The sequence below is a fragment of the Panthera uncia genome (genome assembly GCF_023721935.1).
Source record: "Panthera uncia isolate 11264 chromosome C1 unlocalized genomic scaffold, Puncia_PCG_1.0 HiC_scaffold_4, whole genome shotgun sequence".
NCBI classification, from domain to species: domain Eukaryota; kingdom Metazoa; phylum Chordata; class Mammalia; order Carnivora; family Felidae; genus Panthera; species Panthera uncia.
The window spans coordinates 97,197,343-97,210,793 of record NW_026057585.1 but is presented as its reverse complement, the minus strand read 5'-3'; the positions used below and the strand labels follow the sequence as shown (position 1 = coordinate 97,210,793).

Below are 13,451 nucleotides of genomic sequence, written 5' to 3'. Positions count from 1 at the left end.
TTTTTGTGCACACGGCGTTGCCACTTTTCATAAAGGCTTTTACTACATATATCAACGTGTTTTAAGAGAGGCTAGGGTCAATAATGCGTGCTTTGGAATTCCCTAAATGCAGATTTACACAGTAGACCTTAAAAATACTACATTCTATCGTGTCAACTCCTGTGCACTTCTACCAGAGAGATTTTATTTCTTTAATGTGAAAAACAAAAGGACAGAGGAAAGGAAAACAAAGGAAATTAGGGCCCACAGGCTTAATTAGTATAGAGTTGTAACCCAAATCAACAATGGGAAGGACACAGTGACAAAAACCAGGAAATTCCAAGTTGGAAGAGAGGCTCTTTCCTTTAACTCCTTGAGTGCTAGGGCACTTGCTAGCACGCTCCTTACCCAGGTGCAGGAGGCTGGCTCAAGTACAATACAACTCGACGTCTGTATTTTTGAACTTCCTGGCTTTTGTTGACTTTCCCCCCTCCGTTCCCCCTTTGATGCAAATGAAACGTACCTGTGTGTGTGTGTGTGTGTGTGTGTGTGTGTGTGTGTGTGTTAACTCTAGATAAACGGGGCTAAATGTGCCTCTTGATTTTGTAACCCTCAGAGAAGGAGAAAGAGTGAAAAAAAAATTCCTGTCACTGTCATCTGTTCATTTTTAATGAGCAATTTTAAAAAATTGAAAATAAAAGAGGAAAATGAATAGGTGTTGAACCAGCCCGTGATATGTAAATGCCAACTAGTAATTACCTAAAACCTCAATTTTCATTCTGTTTCATCTTGCAAAACATTTCATTTTCCCTGAGTGAAAACACTTCACCGGGGCTGTGCGAGTCAGCGGAGCGGCCGCCCTTGGCCTGCGCGGCCGCCAGCTCCGGCTAGGGGGCACTTTGGCTCCGCGCTTGGGCTGCCTGAGCGGCGTGTCCACCTCAAGGTTATTCCCCTCTTGCCATTCCAGTGGTTTTGCTCGGAGAGCCGAGAGCGTTCGGTGGCGCCCCTCCCCCCACCCCCACGCGGCTGGTTTCGGGGAGCCGTATCCCTCCTTGTCCTTGCACGGGGATCGTATTGAATTTTGGCTGACCGAGCCTTCCTGTGCATATTAACTTTCCCCTCACCTGCCTGCGAGCCCCCTCGGCTTCCCTGCGTGGCACCTCAACACTCTTCAGAGCAGCTTCCTTTCTGCCGGTCCCCCTCCTTCCTCCCTTTGGGATTTCGGACACGACAGTCTCTCTTTTTTGTTTCCCGCTTCTCCTTTTTATTCCTCCTTTTTCATTTTGGCGACTGGGGGTGGGGGTGCGCGTGGGGGGGGGGGGGGGGGGCGCGGCTCCCCTCGCTTGCAGCTCACACACGTTCGCCCTCCTGCCACGCTTAGAATGAGGGTTCTGACATTTCTCGTGCGTGCTCGTAGATTCTCTTTCGATCTGGTTCAGGATCTGACACCTTGTGGGTGTGTTCGCACGCACGGCGTCTTGGAATGTGGCCCGTGGATACCCCCGCTTCCAGGGTGGTCACCCTTCTCAGCCCCTTCCCTAGCTAAGAGGGAGAGTGTGGAGGATTGAAAAAGAACGGAGAGCCCCGGGATTGGGAACTGGCAGATTAGAGGGGATTCTGGATGCAGAGAGCCAGAATTATGTTGTCCTAGGACCCTGCATTTGAGAGTGCTTTGCCTGGAATCTCAAGGAACACGGCCTCTTTAGTGAGATATATAGCTTCATAATTAGCCCGTTGCATTTTTTCACGAGTGCTAGCATCAGCGTTCTACGATGTGTTTCCCTGATTAACAGCTGCTTTGCAACTATTTCCTTGTGCCACCGATGACCATATTTGTCAAGGAACTCCTGACAGAGTACTGATTTCTTACTAAAATGCAGCATTTCTGTTTGAAGAGGGTGCTCTCGTTCTCCGCACTGCCCGGCTTTTAAAGTCGGTCCTTGTTAAAACTCCAGTTGGCTTCGGTCTGACGCTTGTTAACAGGATTCTGGGTATCTATCTGCTTTAGAGTACCAGCGTAGGAACCTCTCACAGGCGATGGAATCTTCTGAGGCACACACGTGCCACACTGCAGCGTTGGGGTGGGCCTTCGGGCCCGCACCTCGGTCATTCCTTTTGCCCTCTGGCTGTGATCTCTCTGGGTTAAAAAGGACTTGGCTTTGGTTGTTAGCGTCATTAATTTTTGACTATTTTTAATATTTTAAAATGGCTAATGAATGCTCACGTTTTAGGAGATAGATGTGTACGGAGCACACAGGAGTGCTGGAATTGGTGGCATTCCAAATAAGTGTCACTGGAGACAATGCATCAGGTTTACGTGTCAGGTGCAAAGTGCTAAGGCTTCCTCACACCCCGGGGTCGCTAGCAGGCAAGCTCTGTTCTCCCGTCCCCCTCCCCCTCGTGCGGAAAAGAAAGTGTGCCTTCTGAAGATTACAGCGTGCGGGTCTTTTGTAGGAGAGCGGGAAGCACACAGGACGCATCTCTTCAGCGAAGACTGTCGGAACCTCGAGTCTGCTCACCAGGGATTACTTATCTTGCACAATGCATTTAACAGCACATAGTTCATCGTAGATCACCCCTGAGTATGCTGTAGTCCATTGATTTATACAAGTACAAATCCTGGGCTCTCAAACAAGGGTCTCTCGCAATTGGCCAGTCATCCGGGGTCCAAAGGCCCCTCTTCCCCCTGGGTTGCAGCAGGCCCTCTGGGGCAGCCATTGCAGAGGGGAGGTTACTCCCCTTGCTTGCATCGTGGCTTTACCTCTGGCTTTCAGTGACAGGCCCGTGAAAATGATCAAATTTCCCTAACACTCGGGAGTTGATGGTGACAGGGTGGTTTTATTTTGCTTTTTGGGGGAGAGAGGTGGAAGGTGAGGTCACAGGAATAGGGGGGGCGAGAAACTTCGCTTCTGTTTTCCTCTGAGTTCGTCACCCGTATTTTTATGATACCAGCTAGTGGCAATTCGAGGTGCGCTCATTAAGAACTCTCAGCGCAAGAGGAGGAGAAAGGAAAAACGATTCCGTGTTTCTCATGGACTCAACGGCAAGTGGCTTCCAACAACGGCATCAGGTGCTGTGCGCCAGAATTTTCCCTGGCTTGCTGCACTCCCACAACATGTGCAATAAAGTTCCTGTCTCCGTTTTACATCTTTGACATTGAGGCGGAAGATTTGGCCTGAATTTATGTAATTTAGTTGGGCACAAATACAACCCATGAATAGTCACATTCATCTCCTAATTAGAAAATCAAACGATAATACAGGACAGGCTGCAGGCACCCCATCATTTCGACCAACAAAAGCATGCTGTGTGTGTCGACCCTCTGTAGAGGAAGAGCCAGTTGAATTGCTTCATGAAGTTAATGCAAAGTGTCCAACAATAGGTGAATGAAAGCTGCAAAACCCAGTGTGCCCAGCAGTTATTTAGTGTGCTGAAATCTTTGCATTATGGGTACAGATTTGGGGAAACCTTTTACCATCTGTGGATGGCTCTCGGGCATGTAAAATGCCCGGTTGGACAGGCCTTTCCCCCGTATTGTAGCTCCAGTTCCTCGTGCGGTGGGTGCAGGGGAGAGTAGAGAGTAGCTGAAGAAATAATTAGTGGAAGGAGGAGAGAGGTTTTCATATGTTCACACTTACCTGGAGCTGCCTATCTGGGTATCTTTCTTATTCAGCACATTATGTTGAGGCTATTAGTTTGGATGCTTTATATTTTTGCATCTGGCGTAGTGATATCGATGCTGTTAAATATGTGATTTGCCTGTCGCCTGCATTTTCAGACAGAGATCAAGAGGAACATAAACAAGTCCCAAATATACTTTATGTAGGTGTTTGGCAGCATGATTTTATATGGCTTGAAATTAGTGAATGGAAACTTTAAAAGAAATTGTTCATATTTTTGCAAGTTTGAAGTGTGCCGGGACTTTGTCAAATTCCCGTTAAAATAAATACGTCAATTTCATCTCCCTCCCGAATTCATTTATCTTGCTTTTTTAAAAGGTGTTTTCTACTTTACCTGATGTTTAAATTGGATTCGCTCGTTTATGCTGTTCTTTGCTATATCCCCCACGTTTTTCTTAAATGAATTACTAATGACAGAGCACTCCATCATTCCCTCTCTACAGCCACTTTAAGGAAAGCATGGTGATCTAAACCTTTTAACCTATTAAAGATGATTTTTCCCAATTGAATCAGACCCACCACAGGTGTAATAACTAATCATTTAAACTACACCTGCTATTATGTATTTTTAAGCCATTATGCGTGTTGGATAGATGATAATTCATGTTTATTGCATTGTCCGATGGATCCGTTTTGCCTACACTAGGCTGATTAATGTATTTAAAGAAATAAGAGATGCAATTTTTAAAAAAAAATTGATGGAATGCGCCAAGCACTGCATTGAGTGCACCATTAAACCCATCAGAACTTTGCTCTCTGACCAGAAATGCATATACCAAGGACTATATTAAAAAAGCAAGGTGAAACCTGTGCATTTTAGTGGTGGGATTCTGTTTTCTTTCTCCATCATGGAAAATTTTGGAAGGATGAAGGAAAGGTCGGCGCTTCTGCGGGTAAATGAGAGGAGCTGTGTTGTTACTATCTGCTGCTCAAGACCTGCTCATCCACGTTCCCTCTGACACCTGGTGCACACACCGCCGCGTGCGGAGACCGCCGCGTGATACCAGTGTCGTAATTGTCGTGTGTGTGGCAGGTGTATTTTTTTCCAGGTGAAGGGCGGTCACCCCCGAGCCATCAGAGCTGTGCCGATGGGCATCGACCCTGGGGGGGCCTGTGACTGTGTAGCTGTCCACCCCTTCCTGGACATGGGGCTCTCTTCCTCTTGTCTCTCTCCTTCCTCCCTCCCCATCCCCCCTCCGGCTTCTCCCCTTCCCCTTTCTTCTGCCCACCCTGGTGGGTCAGCTCCTCTGCTTTCTCCTCTTGTCCCGTGGCCACTCCTTCCTTCTCCCCAGTCCCTCTTCTGTCTTCCTCTTCTCTCTCTCCCTTCTCCCGTGTCTTCATTAAACTGTATCATTTTGTAGATGTTGGTCACATTTTTTTTTCTTAAAGTTTGGTGCGAACCGAGGAGAGGTGGTCGAGGGACCGAGGGGGCGCGTATGGAGTTTTGGGCTCTAGAATCTGGAGCATGATTTCCGTCCAGTCCGGAGCTGTTTGGTTACCACTGCAGCTCATGATGGGGTTTAATAGGTTTGCAGGGCTGGATGGATGACAGCCACGCTCCGGGAACGCTGCTGTGTCTTACCGCTGACGGGCCCGAATCCGAAGGCCTGGGACACTTGAGTTCATCCTTTAGGGAGACTGTCTCCGGCAGGCCTCCAGTAGAGGGACTACAAGGGAAAATATATAAGGGAGTTGCCTGGCTTTCTGTTTTTCTTTCTAATTTATCGTCATCTTTTGTTATCAGAGAAGTGTGTCTGGTCGCAAGATTAAATTCATATAAAACATGAGGAGACTGTTTGTAAGTTGTATTCCATTTGTAGCCACAGTCGCTGCATAGCTGCTGTCCTTAGTCTGCAGGATCTTAGAAAAGTTCCTTATGTTTGGTCCCTTAGAAATTTTTTCCTTCGGCAACTTAGGAGGGAACTCTAGGGTCTGATGACTTTACCTGTAACATGAGATGTTATTACCCATTTGGTTTTGATGAGATGAGTAATGCCAGTCATTTAAAACAGCCCCTTCCCTCTCTGGGGCAGGTTGGCATTTCCCACCCGTTGCACTAGTGCCCGGGACAGAGAGCACACAAGCGGCGTGGAAATACACACTTTGTGTGTGCTGAGTGATGCGAAGGTTAATGCCTTCAGCACGCTGCCTTCCACCCCCTCCTTGGCTTATTTGAAGATATGAAGATTTCATTGAATAATATCATCACCAGACGTAGGGAGATAATCTGTCAATCTGTCAGCTTTTAGCCATGAAACCCCAAACTTTGTCCTTTGAAGTCTCTTCAGAATTGAGCTCCGTTGCATAAGCGGGACCAGCGTGGATGGCTGTGCGCGGTGTCTCTTATATAATCCTTCCCAGCCGGTCTGCGCTCAGCACTTTGCCAGGCTCTGTGGAGACAGCATGGTCTCTTCTCTTCAGATGCTTGCAGTGTAGTTGGGGAGGCAGCCTGAACATTAGAAGACAGTATAATTATGTCTTCAATTATACGGTACACACTACAAGCATTAAAGAATTTAGGAGAATGGGGAGATCAGAGATGGCTTGCTTATTTAGGGAAGGCTTCGAGGAGTTAGCACAGGCTATAAAAGGGCTGTGCTGGTGTGTGTGTGTGTGTGTGTGTGTGTGTGTGTGTGTGTATGCATGCAATGTTTAGACAGGTAGAGGTGGGAAAGGGCCGCCTTCTAGAAAAAGGGCATAGCACGAGCACAAGCATAGGGACATGGATGCGTGTGGCCAGGAGAAGGCTACCTGTCCTGCCCAGGAGTGTGAAGAATCAGCTTGAACAAGGAGAAAAAGAAAGGATTCCTGCAGGTCTTAACAGTTAGGTTGAGAGAATCAGATACAGGAAGCCAGTGGGAACCAACGTAGTCTTTTATTTAGGTATATTTTATTTATATTTATTTTATTTTCTTTTTCTAAAGATTTTATTTTTCAGTAGTCTCCACCTCCCAACATGGGGCTCGAACTCATAACCCTGAGATCAAGAGTTGGATTTTCCACCGACTGAGCCAGTCAGGCGCCCCTATTTAGGTAGATTTTCAATGTGAGAAATAACTGGTTATAAATTTGACCACAACGGTGTGTTTATTTCTGTGGGCCTGGGGATAAACTGGTAGGATTTTGAATCTTGAAATTCAGACCATGGAAGTTTACTTTTCTTCTCTGTTTTATCTCCCCAACCAGATTGCCACAGCAGTGAAGTTTCTACAGAATTCCCGAGTCCGTCAGAGCCCGCTTGCGACCAGGAGAGCATTCCTCAAGAAGAAAGGTACAGCTTCCCACGGCCATGTCGTATGGCCTGCAGAAAGGGGCTGGGGACGGGGCAGGTGGAATCCACGGTGTTGCCGAGAGGACCTCCTGTAGCCCTCCCACTGGTGTGGGGGTGAAGGGGAGCCCCCCAGAGGGAATGCAGGCTTCTTTCCCCACGGTGGAGCAGAGAGGTGATGCCACCTGGATGATCGAGCACCACATGTAAGGCCATCAACGTAGCCCAGGACAGCCTGGCACAGGCAACAAGGCGAGGCCCACTGGCTAGGACTGTGGAGGACTTCTGTTTTCTGGTCTGTTCTTCTGATGATACGACCCTGGCTACACAATGCCTGGCCTCAGGTTAGGAGGTCAGCTGCCTCAGTAAAGAACCAGGGAGAAAGAAATTGAAGGGCGAGGGAAATGAGATGGCTAAACAAGGTCAGGTTAAGGTCGAGCCTGGGGTCAGTCTGATTTACAGATTGAAGTGGTAAATTACTGGTTTTATGGTATTTCTGTAAGCAGGGATTAAATGGGTCTTGACAAATTCAATATTGTCCAAAGCAGAAAGAATCTCTTCTGGCTCTGTTGCAATTTAGGATAATTTTCTGTTTTTGTAAAATACAAAACAAACCCCAAGATGAACAACAACAAAAAAGAAATCTGACTTTTCATTCTTTGAACATTTAATTTTCTAGAAAGCTGGAAAGTTGTATAAATGCCCTTATATACCATGAGCAGGGGGAGAGGTGAGGTGTCTCCCCGCCCTGACCCCGACCCCATCCCCCAACCAAACTCTTTTTCCTTTAGGAGCTGGAATGTTAGCCTCAAAATTGTAGGTTGTGGGCTTTAAGTCATCTGTGGCTGGAATAGAAGACGGAGTGGCTTGGTGGTGTTTCCTCGGTCTGTATCCCACCAAAGAGATGCTTGCGGGATCGCGTCCCGGGCCTGCGCCCTTGGGGTTTGGGCAGAAGGAGCCTGAAGCTCTCCGTCGACAGGCATCTGTTCAGCGGCAGCCTCGGGGGCGGCCCCTCGACTGAGTTGGTGAGGGGCGCTGTGCATGTGCTGGCGGCACTGTGCTCGCCCCCCATCAGCAGGCGGTTATTAAAATTTGGAGTGCGTTGGCCGGCCTCTCCACTCCGCAGCCATCATGCCATAAAAGAGTTTTTCCTTGAAATATGTGTACCTATGGGGAGTAATTAATCATAAAAGCTTGGGGATTTCAGCTCCCTCATCAAAGCATGGAAGCTCGGGAAAGCTGAGCCTAAAAGCTGTGCTGATTACCCGGGGTAACCTGAGACAAAATCTATGGTTGCCGAGAGATCCTTTGCCCCAGTATATTGTGCAATATTATAACTGCCTGATCTTCTCTTCCACTGACAATGACCAGTTATTCCTCATTTTCTCTCAAACGCAGCTGGGTTAGAATTTCATTTGCAGAAGGTATTTAGAGCAATTTAGAGACAAATGTCTCTGGTGTTTGCTCGGCACTTCCCCACCGCAGGCTTTGCTGAGCAGTTTTAGTATCAGGAGCTCCATCTAATCTGTTTAATTTTAATAAATCCCTGACTGGGAGAGGGAGAGAAAAAAAGAGAGAGGGAGAAACTCTGGACCAAATAATACTTCTTTTGAGTTGGTTGGCTAATAATTACCGTGGAGAGGAAAGTGTTTTGTGCAATTATTATTTGTTGCTCCTTTAAAAAACGCGAAACAAACCCAGTTGATTAATCCATCTAAGAGTGTTTTACCCTGTGCCGTGCCCTGTTCTGGGCCCCGGGGACTCAGCAGAGAAGGGGCAAGATGGCATCCCTGCCCTCGCCTAGCTTACATTCTAACGGCCAAAGGCGGACAACAGACGGAAAAAGGAGACGCGTAGTATATCGGGTGGCAAGTGCCACAGAGAAAAAGAAGGCCGGGTGCGTGGGGTCAGGAGCCCTGGTGCTGGGGTGGGAACGGGCTGCGCCTTTAGACAGGGCGACCAGAGCACGCCTCTCTGAGAGGGTGGCGTGAGCGGAGGCCTGAGGGAGGTGAGTGTTTGTCACTGTGGAACGGGCACCGTTCCTCCTCGACCCCTGGGTCGGTGAGAGATTTTAGAACATTAGGGTAGCAGGAACCGGGAGAGGGGCCTCCTACCCTTATTCCTCCAAAGAGAGCCACGGGAGTTTACCCTGAGCCTCAGTCCAGAATCACTGGACTCAATCACCTGTCTCCATCATCCCCTAAAATGCTGCTTCGGTCAGGAATTATCTGTTTCCGAGTTGAATCCCAATAGGGTAAGTTCTGGCAGGACCTTTTCTGGGCAGAGGATTCCAAGGTTTGATTGGCGCCTGGGGAAGAAGAGCCCCTTCGTGGGTTTACACTTCACTTTTTAAATTTCCGGCTGTTCCTTGGGTCAGGTGTACACGGTCAGCAGAGCTTGGCGCCGTCTCTGCTGGGGAGAGGGAGGAGGGCCTTTTGCAATGGAGCGAGCGGCTCCCCTGTCCCTAACTGTACTTGGGAAGGAAAGAGAGTTGGCTGGGTGGTCTGTGGGGGTGGGGAGGGTGTCCTGAGGGGAGGGATCGAGGTTCTGGCATCCTCCCCTCAGCTACCCCCTGTAGGACTCCTCATAGTCGTCGTAGTCGTCGCTGGGGGTGGGGGGGGGGGGGGGGGGGGGGGGGGGTTTGGAGCGCTGGCTTTGGGCGAGCTCGCAGCTACTGTAGTCTTGGCTTTTCCTAGCAAATGTCACTTCGGGGAATTGCAGTGGAGCTCTGCCTTGAATTATAATCTTGACTTTCTTTTTTTTAATAAACATCTCTTTCCTGAAAAGGCAAATCCAATTTTGTTTTTCTTTTAATATTATTTAATATTTAATATAGAAATTGAGGTCCCTATAGTGCATGTCAGTTCAGTGGAAAATGAGGGTTACTTTAGGCACATCAGCTGAGTTTGTTTTAATGGGAAACCACAGCCCGAAGCAGGGCTGAAGCCTGCCTCTGATACTGACAGGTTAAATGTTGTGCTCTCTGATTTGGGGGGCCAGGGAGGGGCAGGGGCGGGCTAGGTGGGGAGGGAATGGGATAGGCATGCAAGAGAGTTGGTTTGCGAACGTCTTCTGTGTTTGTGGCTTTTTTGTTTTTGTATCGTGAGGTCTCTTCTGGATGCTTTAAAGTCTGAATGTGGAGTCATTAATGAGAAACATGAAGTTATTGGAATCATTTATCATTTTCTTTGAAGTTTGTACTGCCATTTTGTGTAATTTACAATATTTCTTTCTTTTATCGGGAATTTTTTGGATGAAAGAGAAAAGCAGCTGTTCACCTTCAGAGTATTAGAATAAATGTTTTTGTTTTCCTTCCAACGACTTGATTCTGCAGATGGCACATCGACCGCGTAGTCAGCCGAACATGGGGATCACTGGGCTGTGTGTGGGGGTTTAAGCCCTCCTAGCACTGGAACCGCCTACAGAAGCCGTTCTCACCGGGCAGGCGTCATGTCTGGGCTTTAAGTGGGCTGCGGTCCAGGAGGTTAGAGTAGCTTAATAACAGCAATAGAATCGGTCCAGAAAGTTAGAGGCTTGGACAGCATTGTCAATAGGCTTATGTTGATTTGACACCCTATCCAACCACAAAATGTAGGAGGCAGGCTGCTTCCAAACATGTTGGCAGGCTGAGTGGAAGGTGGGTATAAGTGATGCCTGTCCGTCGGGGGTGCAGGGCAGGTGACATGGGGGAAAGACAGCGTTGTCTGTTAGCTTACTCTCATATCCATGTTGCAAAGCAGGCTTCTGGAAAAACGACAAACGTCATACACGTTTCTGTATAATCCCGCCTGACGGAGCCTGGGCTGTGTTGGCTGAGACTTGTGCTCATGGTGCCTTTCTCAAGTGTGTCAGGAAAGGGCTGTGCTCTCGTTCATCTAGTAAATAGTCCAAGGGTGAGGAGAACTGAGCAGACAAGAGACACCACCATCCTTTCTCATTCTCAAAGGTGAAACAAGATCTTATCTCTCTTCTGTTCCTGGAAGCGGAACCCCTGGTAGCAGAGCTGCCTCCTTGCTGGAAATGAACTTGAGGAAGAAACCTGATGGTCTCAACCTTGGTGGCGGGGTAGAGGTGAAGGGCTGCTCTCGCTGGAGTATTTTAAGGGGGAGTAAATTCTTACACAGACTTCAATTTAACTCTCTTTTATTACTTTTCTTTTTTATCATTTACGTCCATTTCATGAGGTAGTTTGCATGTCCTTGAATGGAATCTCGTTACCATGAAAGCTTTTTTAGCATTGATTTCATAACAGTCTTAATTTAATAGCTCCGTCATTACTGAGAAGCTCTGGGAGTGGGGCCCTGGCTTTCCAGGTCACTGACCTTTTAATTACAAACCTTGTTCTGATGGCCAGGTTATCGACTGGACAGCTCCCAGCTTGTGCCCCCAGGATGAAAACGAAAATAACTATGTTTCCTCCCCCATCTCCAGGAAAAAAAAAAAAATTGTAACCTCATGTGTTTCTAAAATTAATTTTCTCCTTCAGCTTTACTTTATAATTAATTCTTTAACGTGTCTTAGTGAGGCCAGAAGTATTTTTATAACGCTGCTCTTTCTAGAGCTTGGGTCCATCAGAGACCTTAGAGGGGGGCGGGGAAGGGAGATGAAGATCTCACCAGCTCCCACCCCATGCTTGACGGTGGTGGCCCGTTCCTTCACCCTCAGAGACTCCTGTGGCTGAGCTGGCAGGAAAGGCATTGGCTCTGTGAGGGGCTGTCTGGCCCTCCTGATTCTTTGTTAATGACACGTGGATCGTGGCATTGAGATTTAGATTCATTCCTGTATTCACTGGAGTTAATTGTGCCTTCTCTATCCTGGATGCTTCATCTTGTTTATTTTGTTAAAGAATGTTTTATTTTATTTAATTTTTTAAAGTCATCTCTACCCCCAGTGTGGGGCTCGAACCCACAACCCTGAGATTAAGGGTCACACGTTCCACCAACTGAGCTGGCCAGGTGCCCCCGATGTGGACATTTTAAAAAGATGCTCCCCTTCTGGGCAAAGACCAGGGTTGGGTGATTTTTCGTATTGCCTTACCTCTCTGTTGGTCTCAGATGACTGGAAGAAACAAAATAACCTACCTGAGGAGTTCTGCTCGGTCATGAGCTTGAACTGAATACGTGATCTAGGTTCTCTCTCACTGGTGACGAAGAGGGAAAGAAAAGGACAGGACAGTGGCTGGTAAGAAGGGTGACCGCAGGCTCCAGTCTGCTCAAGACTGTCCTGGTTTCAACACTGGAATTCCTGTGTCCCCTAGGCCTGGGCAAGCGGGTCACCCTGGCAGGGCAAGCCTCCCCGCCCCCGGAGTGAGAGCTATCAGGAGAGACAAAATGGGTGTGTTTTTTGGAAGCCGGAGGAAAAAGTTCACCAGCGGTCAGTTCCTCGCTAGTCCAGCCTGCATTCTAGTGGCATTTCCTCAAACACTGCCTGCTGTCGCTCCCCCAGGCCCTGCCCTGCGACGGGTCCCGTGCAGAGAGCCTCTGGGGCTGGGGCCGTGCCCCGCAGGTGAGTGAGGAGCTGCCGGTGGCCGAGCAGACAGGGCTGTGCGCGGCAGCCTCCGGCTCGTTCCTGAGGATGATTGAGCACCTCCATCCATCTGTTGTGAACGGACCATCTTCCTTCCCTGCCAGCCTTGCATCTGCATATCCGTCACCTGCTGTTCCGGACCGGCCTATTCATCACACTGACTGGTGTTCCCCCATCAATTTTCCTGCTCCCCTTGCTATCCAAACTTGTCTTGAACTCCAGAGATTCTTTTTCAGCATCCAGGATGAGAGCTACAGCAGCTAGACTGGCCGAATGCCCTGGAGATAGGGATACTATGGCTTCCCCGTTCAGAGGGGAACGGATGGGACTTGTTCCCCCAAGAAGGCTGAGGCGAGTAGGTTCCTGCCATGGGGGGGACCTGCCACGGGGGGGACGGTGGCACGGAGGAGCTCGGGGTGGAGGGGACACAGCTCTTTCGGGTTTACCTACTTGCTTTGAAGTTTGCCCTGGAAATGAAGAATGGTTCCTCTCTTCTCGAGCTTTTGTGCCTTCAACAGTGCGACAAAGAAAAGCAAAGTGACGTTGTCATGTATGGTAGTAGTCTTTGAGAATTTTGTTTTTCTCTTTTACTTTGTGGAAAGGTAAGATACGTATGTGGCTTCAAAAATGCAAACCGTAAGGAAGGATATATGGTGAAAAATTCGTCTTCCTCATTTCTCTTGTTCCCGTCCCTCTTAATTCTCTTTTCCAGAGGATGCTGCTCTTTATTCAGTTTCTTCTGTATCATTCCAAAGATAATCTACCCATATAAAAGCATGTTAATATTTATTACTCCTCCCAGAGAACCACAAACACTTTTTTAATGCAGTGGTAGCGTATTTTACACTTCACCTTTACACTTGACGTTACATTTGGGCATTCATTCCACATCGGCACCTATAGACGGGGTTCCTTGCTCTCAGTGGCTGCATGGTACTCCAGGATGACCGTGGTCCAGAATTTGTTTTGACCAGTCCCAATTTAGTGGGCATTTAGGT

At 48.1% G+C, this 13,451-nt stretch overlaps 1 protein-coding gene across 1 annotated transcript in view; it reads left to right on the top strand.

The window, feature by feature from the left end:
• PEX14 (peroxisomal biogenesis factor 14) overlaps nt 1-13,451 on the top strand; it is a 143,868-nt gene that overhangs the window by 50,064 nt on the left and 80,353 nt on the right. Inside the window, exon 3 of the mRNA XM_049618125.1 lies at nt 6,846-6,930. Coding sequence (XP_049474082.1) covers nt 6,846-6,930 — 85 coding nt within the window. The remainder of the gene's footprint in view (nt 1-6,845; nt 6,931-13,451) is intronic.